Source organism: Solanum tuberosum, unplaced genomic scaffold (genome assembly GCF_000226075.1).
Source record: "Solanum tuberosum cultivar DM 1-3 516 R44 unplaced genomic scaffold, SolTub_3.0 scf00220, whole genome shotgun sequence".
NCBI classification, from domain to species: Eukaryota; Viridiplantae; Streptophyta; class Magnoliopsida; order Solanales; family Solanaceae; genus Solanum; species Solanum tuberosum.
In genome coordinates this window covers 799,907-818,663 of record NW_006239148.1, presented here as the reverse complement: position 1 = coordinate 818,663, position 18,757 = coordinate 799,907, and the positions used below count along the sequence as shown (strand labels likewise).

The 18,757-nt window shown below is 34.8% G+C and overlaps 3 protein-coding genes across 4 annotated transcripts; 1 reads left to right on the top strand and 2 right to left on the bottom strand.

Annotated features, from left to right (window-relative positions):
• Positions 1-236: 236 nt before the first annotated feature.
• On the bottom strand, positions 237-3,434 carry LOC102601073 (uncharacterized). Of its 2 annotated transcripts, none has more exons than XM_006356532.2 (4): positions 3,134-3,434; positions 2,393-2,801; positions 841-948; positions 237-742 (listed from the first exon to the last, which is right to left on the bottom strand). In XM_006356532.2, the coding sequence occupies exons 2-4, from the start codon at positions 2,696-2,698 to the stop codon at positions 434-436; spliced, it is 723 nt and encodes a 240-aa protein (XP_006356594.1). In that variant the 5' UTR covers positions 2,699-2,801; positions 3,134-3,434; the 3' UTR covers positions 237-433. The 2 variants fall into 2 exon arrangements, with proteins under 2 accessions (XP_006356594.1, XP_015168467.1); XM_015312981.1 differs by having other exon boundaries at positions 2,393-2,720.
• Positions 3,435-12,972: 9,538 nt separating this feature from the next.
• On the top strand, positions 12,973-14,584 carry LOC102600718 (uncharacterized). The gene is made up of 2 exons (XM_006356531.2): positions 12,973-13,109; positions 14,024-14,584. The coding sequence occupies exon 2, from the start codon at positions 14,042-14,044 to the stop codon at positions 14,414-14,416; it is 375 nt and encodes a 124-aa protein (XP_006356593.1). The 5' UTR covers positions 12,973-13,109; positions 14,024-14,041; the 3' UTR covers positions 14,417-14,584.
• Positions 14,585-15,356: 772 nt separating this feature from the next.
• LOC102600392 (transmembrane protein 45A) lies at positions 15,357-16,857 on the bottom strand. The gene has a single exon (XM_006356530.2). The coding sequence runs from the start codon at positions 16,382-16,384 to the stop codon at positions 15,503-15,505; it is 882 nt and encodes a 293-aa protein (XP_006356592.1). The 5' UTR covers positions 16,385-16,857; the 3' UTR covers positions 15,357-15,502.
• Between the last annotated feature and the right edge of the window lie 1,900 nt (positions 16,858-18,757).

Below are 18,757 nucleotides of genomic sequence, written 5' to 3'. Positions count from 1 at the left end.
AATAAAGATTCGAGGATCGAGATAATGAACTAATGAAGACAACTCAAGAACAGAAGAATAAGCAAAGAGAGATTTAGGAAAAGAATGTAATGGCTTGTATATCGATATGTAATCCTTACAATAGGAATGCTATATAGCTTATAACACTTGGATATCCATTGAAATGGAAATTCTTTGAGCCATAGAAATCCACGTTCATTTCGATAGAGATAGATCAAAACAAGGAAGCATCAAAATGATAAACAATGAGAAACTTTAAACAACAAAACGTCTTGAGATAAGATCTGTACAAGATAAAACAGGCTGGATTCTATGTAGTAATCACCAAGTTATTCAACGGACGAAGGAGACATATATTCTACTTATGTGGCCAAGCACAACAGAAATCTTATGGTCATTACACATTATACAAACAAGAACTCGTTATGTGGTCCTAAAACAGGTTCTTAAAAGGACTCGTGAGAGAATCACTAACACCTTGAAACAAACCGTAGAGGGAGTATTGTCTGAGGTTTTTAACCTCGTACCACGAGTTCAGCACATTTTCATTCTTATCTGTTCCTGAAAAGGCCAATTGTATGCTCACGTTGCAGTCAATGGATCCGCCATTTCCATTGCACTTATTATTGGGGACTGCACAATCAGTTTTATTGAGGCAAACAAAAGAATCTCCTTTGCACGAATCGCACCCAAATTTCTTCCAAAACAAGTTCTGGAGGGTGCCCTTTTGAAATTCAAGTACCTAAGTCAAGTCAGAGGACAAAGTTCAATGATGCAAAATAAGCTAATTCTTTAATGTTTGTCGACAGAATTGGGATTTTCATGCTGCATAAAACTTACCAGAGTGAAGCTTGTAACGGTGTGAGTACTGTCTGCCACAAAAGCAGGCAATGATCGAGCAGCATACTTGCGTCCAGCAAAGGCAACCATATAACCACCAGATTTGCTCTGAGAAGTTTCAACAAATCATTGAATACGATGCACACCAAACACTAACTATTTCCAATGTTATCAAAGGTGAAAAGTGCAAAAAAGCTCTAAGGTCCATTGGGGCTTTAAGCGCAAATAAAGCGTGGACTTTAATGAAAAAAGGGAAAATACAAATACATATGTTTAGTCCAAGACTAGTAATTATAAACATGAATGACAAATATATGAACAAGGAAATTGAAAATAAATTATGATAAAGTGATATATCAATTGTTTTAGTGTCACCTCTTCAATTAAGGGTCATTGACAAGGAAAAGTATGCCTTAGAACCTTGATACATAAAGCGAGGCGAAGTGCCTTAGGTCCAACTGTATGCACCTATTTGTATATACTCCGACTTCCCAATGGGAAGTACGGATGCTGATTATTTTTCCATAAGAAGATCGAGAACATAAAAAGGAGAAGTTCAAAGATTGATAATCTGTACTGTACAGTTTAAGTGAAAGTTGACACTGGCCACTATTTTTAAGAAATTATTATACACTTAACAATTTAGGGGAAGAATTCATGAATGCCATGATTGATGTCTAAACATCTAGTTCGTTCAATTTTTCGATGGAAAAAAAAACGTTGGACAAGACAAAGGTTGGTAGTTAGCAGGAGAAAACAAAAGCATGAGATACTTTTCTTTGTTGTAACCTACAAATTCTACCAAACATGTTTGTTAGACAGTTAGGTGAAAGGTGACAAATTCCCATAATACTAAATTGTTGTTTCTTCCTAGACAGTCAAGCAAAATGCATCCAAATGATTAAACATTTTAGTCTGCAGAACAGGCAAACTATCAAAAGAGAAAAATTCTGTTTGTTTTCGATGTAAAAATATAAAGACCATGTAACAAACTATGCAAACGGTACGTATTCAAATTTCTTAATAGATCAATAATCTACTTCCAAAAACATTTGGTGTTCCTCACATAGTAGGCGAGATTTTTACATAGCTCATGATATACATGCTTAATAAAAGACCTATTGATATTAGCAGAGCCAGGATTTTCAATAAAGGGGTTCAAATTCTGAAGAAATAGACACACGAAGTAGTCGAAGGGGGTTCGACATCTACTACATATACCTAAAACATTATTTTAACCATGTATAAATGATATAATTTTCCGCCGAAGGGATACCCCTGACTGCAGTGATATAAGCTGTTTGACATTATGCTAATAAGTCATAACAGTTATTAGCAAATACACTACACAGTGACAAACACAGTATCATCAAATAATTACATCTATATGCCAAGATTCTTAGCTAATTACGATTTCTGTTAATTCCCTTCTCTCATCTAATTTACATTTGAAAGGTATAAACACATTCGCAAGCACGACAGATAAAAACAAGAAATGCAGAACAAAAGTATAGGAAGACAAGAAAAGAATTTGGGATATAAGAGTACATACAGGATTGAAGTTGCTGATATTGATTGTAAGGAGTGAAATCTCATCGACTTTAGGCCTAAAAACAGCGAGTTCAGCAGAATTTCCAGTAAGGGAGAGGCGACGATCACATGGAGAGAGCTGTGATTCATTGAAGAAAAATGATTCCTTTGATGAAAACACAAGCCCAAATGTGAAACCATCCCATCTCTGAACTCTTGTGTCCGAACAAGGATCAAAAACAGAATTCGTATCTCCAGCATACACATTGTCCATCATAATCATCATCGACATCGACATCAAAATTAGCACCACCAACATGGTTCCCATCCTCACCAAATATTATGATCCCCTTTTCCAAGTAAATGTTCCAAAGGTTAAAACTTTGAAATATTTCCAAGTTGTGGTGAGTAATTAGCTAACCAAGATTAATCTATAACAAAGAAACACAACAAAATGAAAATCATATAACAACAGGGGTAGAAAATCATATAATAACATCAAATATTCAAATTTAGGTACCATCAAATCATTAACCACTTATGTTTTAGTCATTCAATTAATCAATTATGCCTCAATATCCATTCAATTTCTAGCATATTCATCATGTTGTTTACATACACCAACCCTTCCTGGATATCACAATTTTTTTATTTAAAAAAAAAATAGAGATACAAAACAAGAAGTAAATAAATTTATGTTGATTCTAATTAGGGTCAAAGCAAGGAATAAATAAGAATCAAAGTGACACAAAATTAAGATTACCCTTTTAAAAAAAAATCGGATGTTATGTTCTTCAATCCCTTAGAAATATTTCTTCAAATTGATCATCTTGTTTGTGAATTGTGATGACCGTTTCTCTACGTAAAGGGGTCACAATAAGCTAAAAAATTAATTTAATTTTTAAATTTAATTAATAAGGAAAGGTTTAAGAAATTGGTTATTGAAAATATTTGATTTGATTTGACAATTTGTGCGTGTGATGGGTTTTTTGGGATTGCTGCTTTGCCGCACGAGAAAGCCGGCATGGGAGGTGGAGGGGGAAACTATGGGCCAAGTGGAATTGGATATTTTTTTGTCCTAGAAACGGTTAGGGAAGTTGGCGTTTCAAACACGATATTGAGTGATTTTATGTTTTTGTTTGACTAAAGTATTCAATGTCATGTTGACTATTGAAATGTGGGTCCTTTATTAGAACAAAAATAAGCACTTTTCTATAGGTACAAAAAGGAGACAGTGAAGAGAATATATCAAGTAACAAGGAAACAATTTAGAGAGTACCAAAAAGGAGCCAAAAATAACAATAAAATAATGTGATAATTAAAATACAATAGACAACATACTAGGATATATTATTGAAAATAATAATAAACAATGATAAAAAAAAAAAAAGATCTGTAGTAATCCAACTAGTACAATGACAAACACTAGCCACCCTAAGCAAGACAACACGACCTCACGTACTAGCTTTCTATCCTAATATGTATCCTCCACACCCTTCTATCTAAGGTCATGTGCCCGGTAACCCGAAGTTGCATCATATCTAGTCTTATCACATCTCCCCAATACTTATTTGGTCTACCTTTGCCTCTGCTCGTACCCTCTATAATCAACTCCTCACTAGTGCATCTACACATCTCATCTTCACACATATCCAAATCATCTTAATTTCGCTTCCCTCATCTTGTCCACCATATAGACCACACTCTCACCTTATCCCGGAAAATCCTCATTTCTAATATTATTACTCCTAGTATGACCACACATCCACTTTAACATCCTCATCTTCGCAACACACATCTTCTGGATATAAGTGTTTTTGACTTGCCAACAGTCTGTCCATACAACAATATCAGTCTAACCCCCACTCTTATAGAACTTATCTTTGAGTTTTGGAGGTGCATTTTGATCACATAAGACTCCAAAGTCAATCATCTACCTCTTCTATGCCACACCAATACAATGTGTGATATCATTATCGATGTCACCACTCCTCTGAATTATAGACTCAAGATACTTAAATCTTTCTCTCTTAGGAATCTTTTGTGTGTCATGCCACTTCCACGCCTATACTCTATCTTGGTCCGGCTCAACTTAAATCCTATAATTTTCAAAGTTTGTCTCCATACTTCTAACTTAGCATTAACTCTATCACGTGTCTCATCAATTAGTACTATGTCATCCACAAATAACATATATTAGGACACCTCATCGAATGTCTCACGTCAATTCATCCATCACCAAGATAAATAGAAACAGAGTAAAAGTTTGATCTCTAATGTAACTTCATCTCCACAAGGAAGTGCTCTGAATCTCCTCCCATCGTTTTAACCCATATTTTATCTCCTTCGTACAAGTTTTTATTGCCTAAATGCATGCCATTGATACACCTCTTCCCTCTAGGCATTGCCACAAGGCTTCCCTCGAAACTTTGTCATAGGCCTTCTCAAGGTCAATGAACACCATATGTAAATCCATCTTTCTTTTTCGATATCTCTCCATCAGTCTCCTCACCAGATGGATGGCTTCTGTGGTCGATCGCCCTGGTATGAATTCAAATTAATTCTAAAAAATAGGCACTCTTCTCCTCACCCTCATCCCTACCACTCTTTTCCATACTTTCAACCACTTTTTTCCATACTTTCATATTGTGGCTTAAAACTTAATACTCATGTAATTGTTGCAATTTTTGATATTACCCTTGTTTTTGTTCAACAGAACCATCGTACTCCACCTTCATTCCTTTGAAATATTAGTCGTCCTAAAAATGGCATTGAACAAGCTAGTCAACCACTCCAAACCTGCTATATTCGTGCTCTTCCGAAATTCCAGTAGAATCTCATAAGGTCATGTCGCTTTTCCCTTGCTTGTCTTACTAATAGAATGATTCACCTCCTCCACCTTAATATGCTTACGATACCCAAAATCTTAATGTCTCTCAAAGTGCTCCAACTCCCTTAGCATAATGTCTTTGTCCCTTTCTTGGTTTGTTACAAAATGTACATAGTCATATCTACTCATAATATTCATAGCATAATCATAGGTAGATATCTTTAGGGATCTTAGAGATATTTAGGAATATTTTTTGATTTTATTTCCTTAGATAGATTTACTTGTACACCTACAAATAGCTCTTATTCTTGGAATAATAGGACAAGGAAATTGATTCATTGGCTCTATACTTTACATGGTATCAGAGCGGGTTATCTTGCTTTGTTAGAGTTAGATCAGAACTCCTCCGATATACAAAACACCAGAATCTGGTGGTCAGAGGCGAAGAGCGTGAGACTCACGCGCCGGGAAAGTTGCTGCAGACATTGCAGATCTTGAAGCACGTGAAGGTGCATACGTGGATCTATCTTGATCCGGTTTTCTGTTACGACTTTGGCTTGACATTTCTGGACGATTTGTGGTGGTCCTCTAATCATCGGACCATATTTTGGAGAAGAGAATCCTTGAAATAGAATCTGTGCACTCTCATTGGTCAGGTTTGACACCTCTCTGTTTATTGGTGTTTAGTCGTTCATTCTAGTATATGATTGGAGACTGTTTGCAAAGTGCAACAGTGAGTTGAATGATTGCTCAACAATTTGTGAACTTGATATTGTCTTGGAGGCTATCTGCTGCTCATTTGGAAAATTGTTTTGAAGTGCAATTTCAAGTTTAGTTGTCAACCTTATGATTCTGTCTGCCTGTTAGCTATTGTTTGTCTTTCCTTTTTGGGTATAGTGTGACTTTCAGATATAGCCTACTTGGAATGTTCTATTAGTTTCAACATCAATTTGTTCAGATACAGTGAGCATTTTAGTTGGAAAAAAAAAGACTGATCAAGGTGAGGTTGTTGCTACTTCTAGTCCATTTTCTGAAAAAATGGTTTTGATTTCGGTTAAGGAGTTTGCTAAATTTCTCTCGATATAAGAAATTATTGAAGGAATCCACTTCATTTAATACTTTTCCAAAGTCAGATAAAACATGTCTTATCACCTCTTCAAATAAAAAATATGTGATTGATTCAGGTGCCACCAATCATATGACAGGTAATCCTAATATTTTTTCTAGTTTTCAACCACACAAAGTACCGTCTCTAGTTACAGTAGTTGATGGATCAACTTGTAACATTGTTGGATCTGGAACTATTAAACCTATCTCCTCTATTACTTTGTCATCTGTATTAAGTCTACCAAAATTGGCCTTTAATCTGATTTCTGTTAGTAAAATTACTAGAGACCTTCATTGTTATATCACTTTCTTTCCCGATCATTATTTGTTTCATGATCTTACTACAAATCAGGTTATTGGTAAAGGACATGTATCTGATGATCTATATATCCTTGATGAATGGGAATCTCGATTTGTTGCCTGCTCAAGTGTCATATCTCTATTTGAAGCACATTGTCGATTAAGACATCCTTCTCTACCTTTGTTGAAAAAGCTTTGTCCTCAGTTTCAGCATATATCCTCATTGGAATGTGAGTCATGTAAATTTGCAAAACACCATTGCATCTCACTAGGTCCAAGGGTTAATAATCGAGTTGAGTCTGCTTTTGAGTTAGTACATTTATATGTTTAGGGACCATGTCCTGTTGTTTCTAAAACTGGGGGATAAATATTTTGTTACTTTTGTGGATGATTTTTCTCGAATGACTTGGATTTACTTTATGGCGAGTCGATCTGAAGTGTTTACTCACTTTACTGCCTTCTGTGCTGAAGTCAAAACTCAATTTAGTGCCTCAGTTAAGATTCTAAGGAGTGATAATGCTAAAGAATATATGTCAGAATTATGTCGGTCCTATATGAGAAAACATAGTATTCTTCATCAGTCTTCATGTGTTGATACACCTTCTCAAAATGGAATTGCTGAGAGGAAGAATATGCATCTACTTGAGATAGCTTGGGCACTTTTATTCCAATTGAAAGTCCCCAAACAATTTTGGGCTGATGCAGTCGCTACAACTTGTTTTATGATCAATCGTATGCCGTCGACTGTGTTGGCAGGTACTATGCCTTATAGTGTTCTTTTTCCAAACAAATCACTATTTCCGGTGGAACCTAAGGTGTTTGGAAGCACATGTTATGTTCGAGATGTTCGACCATCTGTTACTAAATTGGATCCAAAGGCGTTAAAATGTGTTTTCTTGGGTTATTCTTGACTTCAGAAAAGGGTATCGTTGTTATTCTGTTGAGCTTGGCAAATACCTAGTGTCAACTGATGTGGTATTTTCAGAGGCTACACCATTCTTCTATGCACCTCCCATTTCTACAAGTGAGGTGGAGGAAGATGAGTGGTTGATCTATCAGGTTACTCGTGCTGTAACAAGACAATCAGATGATGTTGTTCTTCCATCTTCTAGTTCATTCATTGAGAATCAAACAACTATTATACCTCTTGAACCTGCTTCATCCGTTCCAACAAGATTTCCAATTGTTCAAGTTTACTCAAGAAGTAGAGGTAATGATGATACTTATCCTACATCAACTCCTTCATCATTAGTTCCTTCTCCACTTGATTCTTCAGAAAATCTTGACCTTCCTACTGCTCTTTGAATAGGTACATGTCAGTGTAAATCCACATATTCCATTGCTAACATTGTTTCTTATGACCACTTATCTCCTGCCTCTAGCTGTTTGATTCACTCTCTAGACTCTATCTTTATTCCTAAAACAGTGAAAAAAGCCTTGACTAATCTTGGAAGGCGTGATACAATGGTTGAAGAGATACATGCTCTAGATGAAAATCATACTTGGGATTTGGTGGATTTACCTAAAGGGAAGAAAGCAGTAGGATGCAAATGGGTTTTTACGGTCAAAGTCAATCCTGATGGTTCTATTGCAAGACTTAAGGCTAGACTTGTGGCTAAACGCTATTCTCAAACTTATGGGGTAGATTATTCAGACACTTTCTCCCCCGTAGCTAAGCTCACCTCTGTTCGTTTGTTTATTTCCTTGGCTGCTTCTCAACATTGGCATTTGCATCAACTGGATATCAAGAATGCTTTCCTTCATGGTGATCTCCATGAAAAGGTGTATATGGAGCAATCACATGGGTTTGATGCTCGGAGGGGGGGGGGTATGGAAAAGTTTGTCATCTAAGAAAATCTCTATATGGTCTAAAGCAGAGTCCTCGTGCTTGGTTTGGAAAATTTAGACATGTAGTTCAAGAATTTGGGTTGAAGATGAGCAAGTGTGATCACTTAGTCTTTTATAGACAATCAATGACTGATATTATTCTTCTAGTTGTCTATGTTGATGATATTGTTATTACAGGAGATGATTGTACTGGAATTTCTTCTCTCAAGCAGTTTTTACATGCCAAGTTTCATACCAAAGACTTGGGACAACTGAAATACTTCTTGGGTGTAACAGTAACTAGAAGCAAGAAAGAGATTTTCTTATCTCAAAGGAAGTATGTACTTGACCTACTTGCAGAAACTGGTAAGTTGGGAGCAAAACCGTGTGGCACACCAATGGTTCCTAATGCACATCTTACTAAGGATGATGAGGACCCTTTTGATGATCCATAAAGATACAGAAGGTTGATTGGGAAATTGAACTACCTTACTGTGACTCGGCCAAATATTGCCTATGCAGTCAGTATTGTTAGTCAATTCATGTGTCCAACTGTCAAACGTTAGGCTGCCTTGGAAATTTTTTGTGTTATTTGAAAGGATCCCCTGGCCTTGGCATGTTGTATAGCGACCACAGACATACTCGTGTTGAATGCTTTGTAGATGCAGATTGGGCAGGACAAGAATTGATAAAAGATCGACTACTGGTTATTGTGTCTTTGTTGGTGGAAATCTAGTATCTTGGAGGAGTAAGAAACAAAATGTTGTATCTCGATCTAGTGCAGAGTCCGAATATAGAGCTATGGCTCAGTCCACATGTGAAATACTATGGATACAACACCTTTTAGCTGAGGTTGGTTTGAATCCTTCTTTTCCAGCAAAACTTTGGTGTGATAATCAGGCTGCTCTACACATTGCCTCAAATCCAGTGTATCATGAACGAACAAAACATATTGAGGTCGATTGTCACTTTGTTCGTGAGAAGATTCAAAACAACGTGATTTCTACTGGCTATGTGAAGACATGAGAACAATTGGGTGATATATTCACGAAGGCTTTGAATGAAACTCGGGTGGAATATCTTTGTAACAAGTTGGGCATGATTAACATCTATGCTCCAACTTGAGGGGGAGTGTTACAAAATGTACATAGTCATATCTACTCATAATATTCATAGCATAATCATAGGTAGAGATCCTTAGGGATCTTAGAGATATTTAGGGTTATTTTCTAATTTTATTTCCTTAGATAGATTTACTAGTACACCTACAAATAGCTCTTATTCTTTGAATAATAGAACAAGGAAATTGATTCATTGGCTCTGTACTTTACAGGTTCAATAGTTTGTGAAAGTGTGTTTACCATCTTTGCTTAATAGGTTTACGTTAAGGTGTCTAAGTGAAGTTGATCCAACTTTAGGTGGCCGCCGATGGATTCCGCCTATCAAAATTGATCCTAATTGGTCCAATTTGATATTCGATTATAACACTTGGAAAGTAGAATCAGATTTAAACCGTTATATTTTGTGAGATTCGATCCAAATTATGATAAATCAAGCGTGAAAATATGTTGAGGTCCAAGAATGTATAGAGTGAGCAAACAATTGAGAGAAAAAGAATTAAGAAGTCTCCCTCATCTCATAGTGAAAAAAAAACTATTCACATTTCATATTTACATCAAATCAAATAATTAGTTTTATAATTAAAAAATAAATTTTTAAACATAAATAAAATATATTGATTGATTGGATAAATATGTAAAATAATACAACTTTACATGTGTCGGTCATATCATTATAATGAATAGTTTATAAAATGAATGTAAGGCCCAGGCTTTCATGCGTCTTACAAGGCGCAAACATACCTGCGACTTACAAGAAATATGTCACCTTGCGCTTTGTAAGGCGTATGGGAGACTGCGCCTTCCTCCATAAAATTTCACGGTGTCACCCTTCCGTCCAAATGTTGTCCTTTTGGTTTAAACCTTATTTTTTGTTGCCTTTTAGGAATTTTGGCTCAATTTTTTTGCTCTTTTAGCTTCGGACTCTGTTATCACTCGTGTGAACTTTCTTGTATTCTGAGTGAATTGGTTGAGGTTATTTCTCTCTATATTTTTTACTCTCATATTTATATAGTGGTTTGCTCATCTCCTTTGTGAAAGTAGGTCGATTGACTGAACAACATTAAATCTTTGTATCTTTTGGTATATTTCTCGTTTGTCTTATTACTCATGGTCTTTCGAAGTTTGCTTTGATAGCTTCCGCATGGCACCTAATTATTCACGATCCTAACAAGTGTTATCAGAGCTAGGTTCAATGATAGAGCCAGGTTGGATAGTTCAATGATGGAACCAAGTTCAATGGTTCAATGATGGAGCACAATTCAATGATGGAGCCAGGTTACAAATGAGTGTTCATCTTGGCTAGTGTAGTTCTAGCCGCAATTTTTTTTTTACAGTAATGAATATTTTTATCGGAGAAATTTTTCAGAGAAGTTCTCTGTGTTGAGACATAGATTTTGCAAAGGAGATTATGAAGAGGAGATGCAAACTGTTGAAGATTATGTGAAGAAGGTGGACACATTTATTTTGTCAGAAATTTAGAGGGTGAGATTTTTTGGGTATTAATTGCATTGAGTTTCTTACCATACATAAGTTTTTCTTTTAGGCAAATGTTTAGGATTGGCTAGTCCTTTTTCTTGTAGGAAAAGGTTTGACACTCTATAAAAATAAAGGCTTGTTCCTTCTAACTTGATCAACATTCACAATGTAGTCCTAGGGGCTTTAAGAGGTTTGGTTAGGGGGAGAATTTGTGTGACACAAGTGATATGTTATCACTTGTGTCCAGGGGCGGCTTAAACCCGTTGGTGGCCTAAGGCCAAAATCAAACTAGACGCCTTAAAAAAAAAATTAAAAATTAAAAAATGTTTTTATTTTAAATCTATTTTTCTAGCTTTTTGAGATGCAAAGTTGTTAATAATTTTTGTGTAGTTAATCTCTTTTAATAATTCTTTTTCATAATATAGCCAAACCACTTCTAAAATTTATCAAGAGCACCTTTTTGAGATTTTATCAAGTTATCGACTTTTTTTTTCTTTTAAGTTTTGAATGACCGGATTCATATTTTCTAGTTGACATATTAAAATATAACAAATATTTTAGACACTATTTACAATATCAAATAAAAAATATAATAAACATAAGACACAAAACAAAAATAATATTAGAAATTAGAATGATATTACCGGATTCAAGAACAATGTAGACTTGATTTTCAAAAATGAATTGGCCTGATGCAATATATTTTTCTCCAAATTTAAAATATAATCGAAAATGAATTGGGTTGCTGCAATATATTTTTCTCCAAATATAAAATATAAACTATCAATAGAACAAGTAAATTCTTAAGCTTTGAATAAGAGAGAAATATAAGATAAAAGATTAAAAAAGAGAAAGAGAGAAGAAATAGAAGAGAGGAGGATAAAATATATAAAAATAAAATTAGAAAAAGAATAAAGTAAAAAAAAAGTACACAACTTTTTATTGGAAAGGAAAAAAGTAATTGTCATATCTATCACTTCATTAATGTCATTTGCATTTGTTGTCTTAGTTCTAATTTTTTTTTTTAGTTTTAATTCTACCTAATTAACTAAAAAATGGGGGCCCCAATTTATTGGGGGCCTAAGGCCAAGGACTTTTTTTATACCTTACCAGCCGCCCCTGCTTGTGTCAACCTCCTGAGTGAACTGGTTGAGGTTATTTCTCTATATATTTTGTACTCTCATATTTATATAGTGGATTTCTCATCTCCTTTGTGGACGTAGATCGATTGACCGAACCATGTTAAATCTGTGTCTTTTGTATATTTCTCGTTTGTCTTCTTACTCATGGTCTTTAGAAGTTTGCTTTTGCTAGCTTCCGGATGACACCTTATTATTTACGGTCGTAACAAAAACTCCTTAAATATTCTTATTGTTTAAAAAATGGTAAATTAAAGGGACATGAAAACCCATCCCTTAAATATTGTAAACCAAGATAAGTAAACATAAAAGAAACTTAGATCACACAAGCATAAAGAAATCAATCAAGATGAGCTCAAAGATTGTTGGAAATTTGAATCATAGAGATAAAATAATTAATACTTGATAGCTTGCTCCTCAAGATGGTTGGAATACCTTGTAATTATTACACGAGCGTACTAGATTTTAAAATTGAAACGGTAGGTGTTAATTAGTTGTTGACTTGTAGTTATTTCCATCACCACGAATCCAAAGTATAAAATTTAATTTTTTAAACTTGTTAGATAAAATATATTTTACACATACAAATTTATTCGATATGATTCAATATTTTTAAAAAAAATTAAAAATCTACCTAACTATTCGGTATAATTATAAATTTATATAAAAATTTACAACTTTATTAAAAACCTAATAATCAATTTAATTCGATCCATTAAATCGATTCTAAGAGAAAAAGTCAACTATGTTTTTAGGCAGTATTATAAATTTAGGAGGTATCAATATTTAACAGCTTATAAGTTAGCTCCAATTTCAGCCATCCATCTCCTTATCCATTTTGTCTAATAATTCACCTCAAACATATCACTCAAATGTTCACTCTTCTATTTTCTCTCTACTTTCCCAAACTTAGATCACTCCACAAGCCATCACAACCAGGTAAACCAATCTTTTTTAGACTTTGGCTTTGTATTTCTTTTCATACTAAATCACTCTTCTTAGAGATATATTTCTATGTTGTCCGGACTCTCCAAGAATGTTGTGATACCCATGTTGAATCCTCTAAAAATGCATTACTTTTGGAGGATTCAACACAACTCAACGACATTTTTAGAAGAGTCTTGAGCAACATTAACAAGTGTTTTCAAGGTACAACAAAGCTCTATATACTGCAAATTGACTTTGTTACTTCTTAGAAAAGGCTTGAATTTACTAAGTTGAAAGAAGGTTATTCAGAAGAGTTATCTTGATTTCATGAACAAACATTTTCTTTTAATTCTAGAACTTAAATTATAACATATGAATTGAAATTCAAATTTTAAGTAGAAGTTGAAAATGTCATTATCTTTTAGTGTAATATATAAAGCCTTTAGCCTTCTAACTCACTTTTACCATCCCACTTCATATGTAGTTTAGAACAACAGTGGTTGAGTCAGAATTTTCAGAAAGAAGATTCAAATATAAAAATTAAATACGTTGAGAATCTTACATGTACCATACATAAATAAAATGTAATTTTGATTTGGCATAATACATAAATGTGTCATTTAACTTGGTCTCAGCGGACATCTATGTCCTTTAACTTTGAGTGTGCACAAGTATGAACTTAAACTTGTGTTAAATTGAACAAATATACACATTCGTCTTACATGACAATTTTGTGTCCTATATGATGTCTTACGTGTAGGATGTCTGTGCCTACTTGTTCAATTTTTTGTACAAGTTTAAGTGTGTACTTGAGTACTCCCGAAGTTGTTTATGCCTTTTGATTTTATATATCTGTGCAATTTTCTGGCAAATGTGGATATGAATGAACCCCCTAACTCCGCCACTGTCTAACACTTGTTCGATAGGTTGGTGGTCAGAAAGCAATGGCAACAGCTTCAGTGACACTCTCTCCAGCAACAGTTACTCTAGCAGCCAGAGTTGGCACAAACAAGTCTTCCCAGAAAAGAATCAAAGTGAAGTACATTAGTGGCTTGAATTCATTTGAAGGGCTTAAGGCACATAACAATGTTGCCTCATTAGGCCTCCCTTTGAGTACTGAACAGTCATTTGCCAACATTGTTAGTTCCTTGAGAACAACATCATCATCACAAGGCAAAGGTGGAGCTTTGTCTTCTACTTGCAATGCTGCTGTTGAGATTTTCAAGATTGCTTCCATTATTCCAGCCCTGGTTCTTGTTGGAGTTGCTGTTGGTTTTGCCCTCCTTCGAATCGAAGCTGCTGTTGAGGAAGCTGATTGAACAGTCGGTTCGCTAATGTTTTTCTTTTCTCTTCACCAAGATTTACTTTCTCTGCATTAATGTAGAGTTTCTTTATTTTGGTTATGTATATTGAACTAATAAGCATTGAAAAAATTTGAGTTTTCACATGTTAAAATCTGTATTCTGTCTCCTGTCTTGACAACATCATACTCTATGGGGCCTTAGTGTATCGAATTTTAATCTTTTCTTATCATTGGGATGATATGTGTGATCCTTAGGAGAGGGAGGAAAAGGAAATTGCGGAAACTTAAACGTAGCATAACAATTAACATCATTTGCTTGAGTTGATTTATTGTCAAAAGCTTAACTTTTGTGTAGTTAGAAGGCCTATAATGAGACATTCTTTATCTGTCTCATAATAGGAGTTGTCATCCGAATCAAAGGCCAAGTAAAGAAAGTCTATTCGAGTTTAGAAGGAATTCATTAATTCGATTGATGGCTTCTGAGTATTCCCAACATAGTGAAAAATGGAGGCTCCACTACCTTGAAACTGAAACAGATTATAGACAGAATTGTCAAGTTGAAATATCTTCCACTACAGAGAGGGAAGCCAAGTGGCTGACTTTCTCGCAAAACTGACTTCCACATCTTTGCAGAATAGCATGTCCCACTCCTTCATCCAGCTACCAAGACAAGCTAAGTGATTGGTTCAACTCGACAAGAGGCAAATGCCTAGCATTAGAACAAAAGCTGATAAGGCAAACTTCTTCATTAGCTAGTTAGTCCATACATAAATGTTGAGCCAGAAAGTTGTAGTTTCTGTGCTTTCTGTTTTTTTTCAGTGATATTATATCACCACCTCTTTTGGCTTGACAGTGTTGTATTGAGATTAGGCTCAGCCCCCCTCTGCCCCTTTTTGCTGAATACAACACGACCCTGACTTTAATCTTGGTAATTGAATTAGAAAAAAGAGAACACGAAACTAAGTTAACTTTCGTTCAATTGATAAGCACGTTTAGGCAGTCTAGTGACTGCAATACAGAGAACTTGTCCTCTCCACACATCCATTGAAGTTCATTTAAGTTGGCAATTTGATGCCTAATGTACATTTATTTATTTACTAGTTTACTTCAAGCAATTAATTGTTACAGGGGTGTCTTTGCCTCTATTCTGAAGCTGCTCATACTTAGACAACAGAGTCCTATCTGCTCGATTTCTAGCGAACATAAGGGAAATACCAGACACAAGGATCAAGATAGCTGCAATTACCCAGCTAAACTGCAAGTTCGCCATAGCTCGGGCTCTTGAATCAGCTTCATCCGTTTGACACATGATCGCTCCATGCACCGAGCTGCTTTCATGACCTTCACTTGATTGCATAATACATCCTTGTGGAACAAACTGCGGAAACCATAGACTAAATCCCATGTTCATAAACCAAACACCTTGGAAAATGACTGAAATCGAAAGAACAAGTGCTGCGGGGAAACAAGAAGGGAAGCAAGTGACAACAAGAGCCGAGATAAGGGAAATACACACGACAAGCTGCAATAGCCAGTGGTAATGACCTTCAAGTCCTACATGATCAGTTGAATGATAATGAAGCAAGAAAAGCTCCTGACCAAAAATAGATGTAGCAAGTATGCCTAAGATCCCATGTAGGATCTCATGTAAGTTACTTATCTCAGCAAGAAGAGTAAAACCCACGAATACAGTCAAGTGAAGGAACATGGTAGCATGTTCAATATTATGAAGCTTGAATGATAAGTGAAGAGCAGGTAAGTCTATGAACTGGATAACTATACAAAATACGGAGAACGACAAGACAAGAATGAGATCAATGTGTTGTAGAGTAGGAAGGGAAGTACTCTTGAAAGGGTACCAAAACCTTGATCTGAATTTTGTAGTTCCATTATGATAGTTGGATCTAATGGTACTAATTGCATGCCAAAAACCAAGGAGGGCTAAGGCCAATCCAGGTACTAGATGTCCAAGAAATGTCCCCATTTCAGTCTGATATTCAGAACTACACTAGAGTAATGCGGTTAAATACACACGCGGATAAAAGAAAATTACTAGTGTTTGTCAATCTGGTGCATTATACATGTGTTTCCACCATCAAAAGGCCAGAGGATCAAAAGTGAATTCCATTACTGAACAACCTTTAGGATGATTAGGAGTTAAAGGACACAAATAATCAAGGTGGCGTGGTGACATGAGAAATGACATGTCAACAACTATTAACAGAAAACAAGTTAAGCTCCCACTATGTGTAAAGTCCAGGAAATGGCCAGACCACATTGCATCCATCGTACACAGTCTTATCTTGTTTTTGTTACGAGAGGTTGCTTTCACAATTTGATCATGTGGAGATTTCTTGGTCACACAACGATAACTCTTGCCGTTATGTGGAGGCACATCTTAAATTATTAAGAAAAAAGGACAAAAAATATTTCTCATGAGTAATATTTTTTGAGTGTTGTGTGCATGGAAGTAAGGCTTTAGTAACATGAAAGCAAGAGCACGTCTCGATGAGATTAAATATGAAAATGATATATATTAAACCACTAACCTATAGTGGACAATGATACATCTCCATTATAAAGTATTGGCAAATAAGGTATTTCCACTTAGCTTGTTGCAAACATTGTCCAACATTAACTGCTGATTGTAAATTCTACATTTATTAAACATGAAAGGTGAATAACAGATGTTGTAATTAAAGAGGGGTTAAAAGACAAGCGAATTAAGATCGTTGACAGACATGGTTCAACGTGTCAGCTACCTCTTCTAGAACAGTGACAACCTAGTCTGATTCCCCAGATCTCGGTTTAAAAAAAAAAATGAAAGTAACAAAGTAAAGATCGAATACAAGAATGTAAACTTACTCTGGATTAATTCATTTGCTAGTCTTCATAGCTAAAAGTTAATTTAAGCATATATGATTAACAAAAACTTTATTTGAATGGACTCCACGTCTGTCATCTTTTTAATACTCAGCCAATTTCGTACAACCAAAAAGAAGATAAAAAAGAAGAATGAATCATCATCCACAATATCCAGCAGATACGTAGGGGAAACAGAAACTGAGGGTGTGTTTGGTACGAAGAAAAAAAAATGTTTTTCAATTTTCTCTTGTTTGGTTGATTTAGATGATTTGAAAAATATTTTCCAAATTAATTTATTTTCCTCCAATTTAAGGAAAATGATTTCTCTTAAAAATGTAAGGAAAACATTTGAGTTTTTGGCTAAAATCATCCTGAAGTATGACCTAAACCTAAAGTACATCCTTATGTATATAAGTGAACAAAAAACATCCTTGAACTATCCAAAAAGTTGCAAGATTCATCCTTGTGTCTATATTTTTTAAGAAACTCACGCCACCAACAAAAAATGTGTCAAGTCGACTGAATATATGTACACATGGTTAAGCAAATCAAGTTAGGTGATTTTTTTAATTTTTAGAAATTGAGGGTTTAAATCATATTCAGACAAAATATATTGAAATTCTAAATATTCTTTGTAAAAATATGGCCAAATACTACTCCAACTTCAAAAATTTCAAATAAAGTAATTTTTTTTTAATAGCTAAACACCTACGTAATTTCACTAAATTTCCAGCAGTTCTGTACATTGTATAAAATGTGAACTACATTGTATATATAGTGTTTTATTTAAAATATATTTAGACTGGTTTTAAGAGTCGACACTTAATTTTTAAGATAAATTAAGAAAACTATTTTTTTTCCAAAAGATTAAAACATGAATCTAATGAAAATAATAAAAGGATTTGGGGTTCTTATTAGCATTTCGGGAAGAGTTTGAAAGCACCCAAAATGCCCGCTAATATGCGGTTATCCGGCAATTAACTATTTGGCTAAATTTATTTGACTTAACTTGGATTGAGCAATTTTATAGTTAGGACCATTTTAAGGGAGAAAAGGGGAAATATTAAGATACTATATCAGTTAAATACTTAAAAAAATCAAGTTTTAAGGTAAAAGGAAATGAGTTCTTAATTAGTCGATATTTTAGAAGATTGGTTCAGAATAACTGTCTGTCGGGGAAATTAAATCGTAATAACCTTATAATTAACAGCAAGTAATGACAGGTAAACAACTATAAAATGATAAAGTAAAGAGGGAAATTTGGGCCCAAGTCTGGTTTCCTGTCTGCTTGGGACAGTACTTGGGCCTATTTTCGTTTTGGGCCTTTGGCCCAATTTTTGCCACCTTTGTACCTATCCTAGACTAAATTGAGTTTTATTTCTTTGGGCCTTAGGCCCATCTTCCACCCGTCCTAATTTCTAACAAGATAGTAATAAATAAAATGACAAAGGCTTAGGCCCAAAATAACAAACTACAATTTTTTGGAATTAAG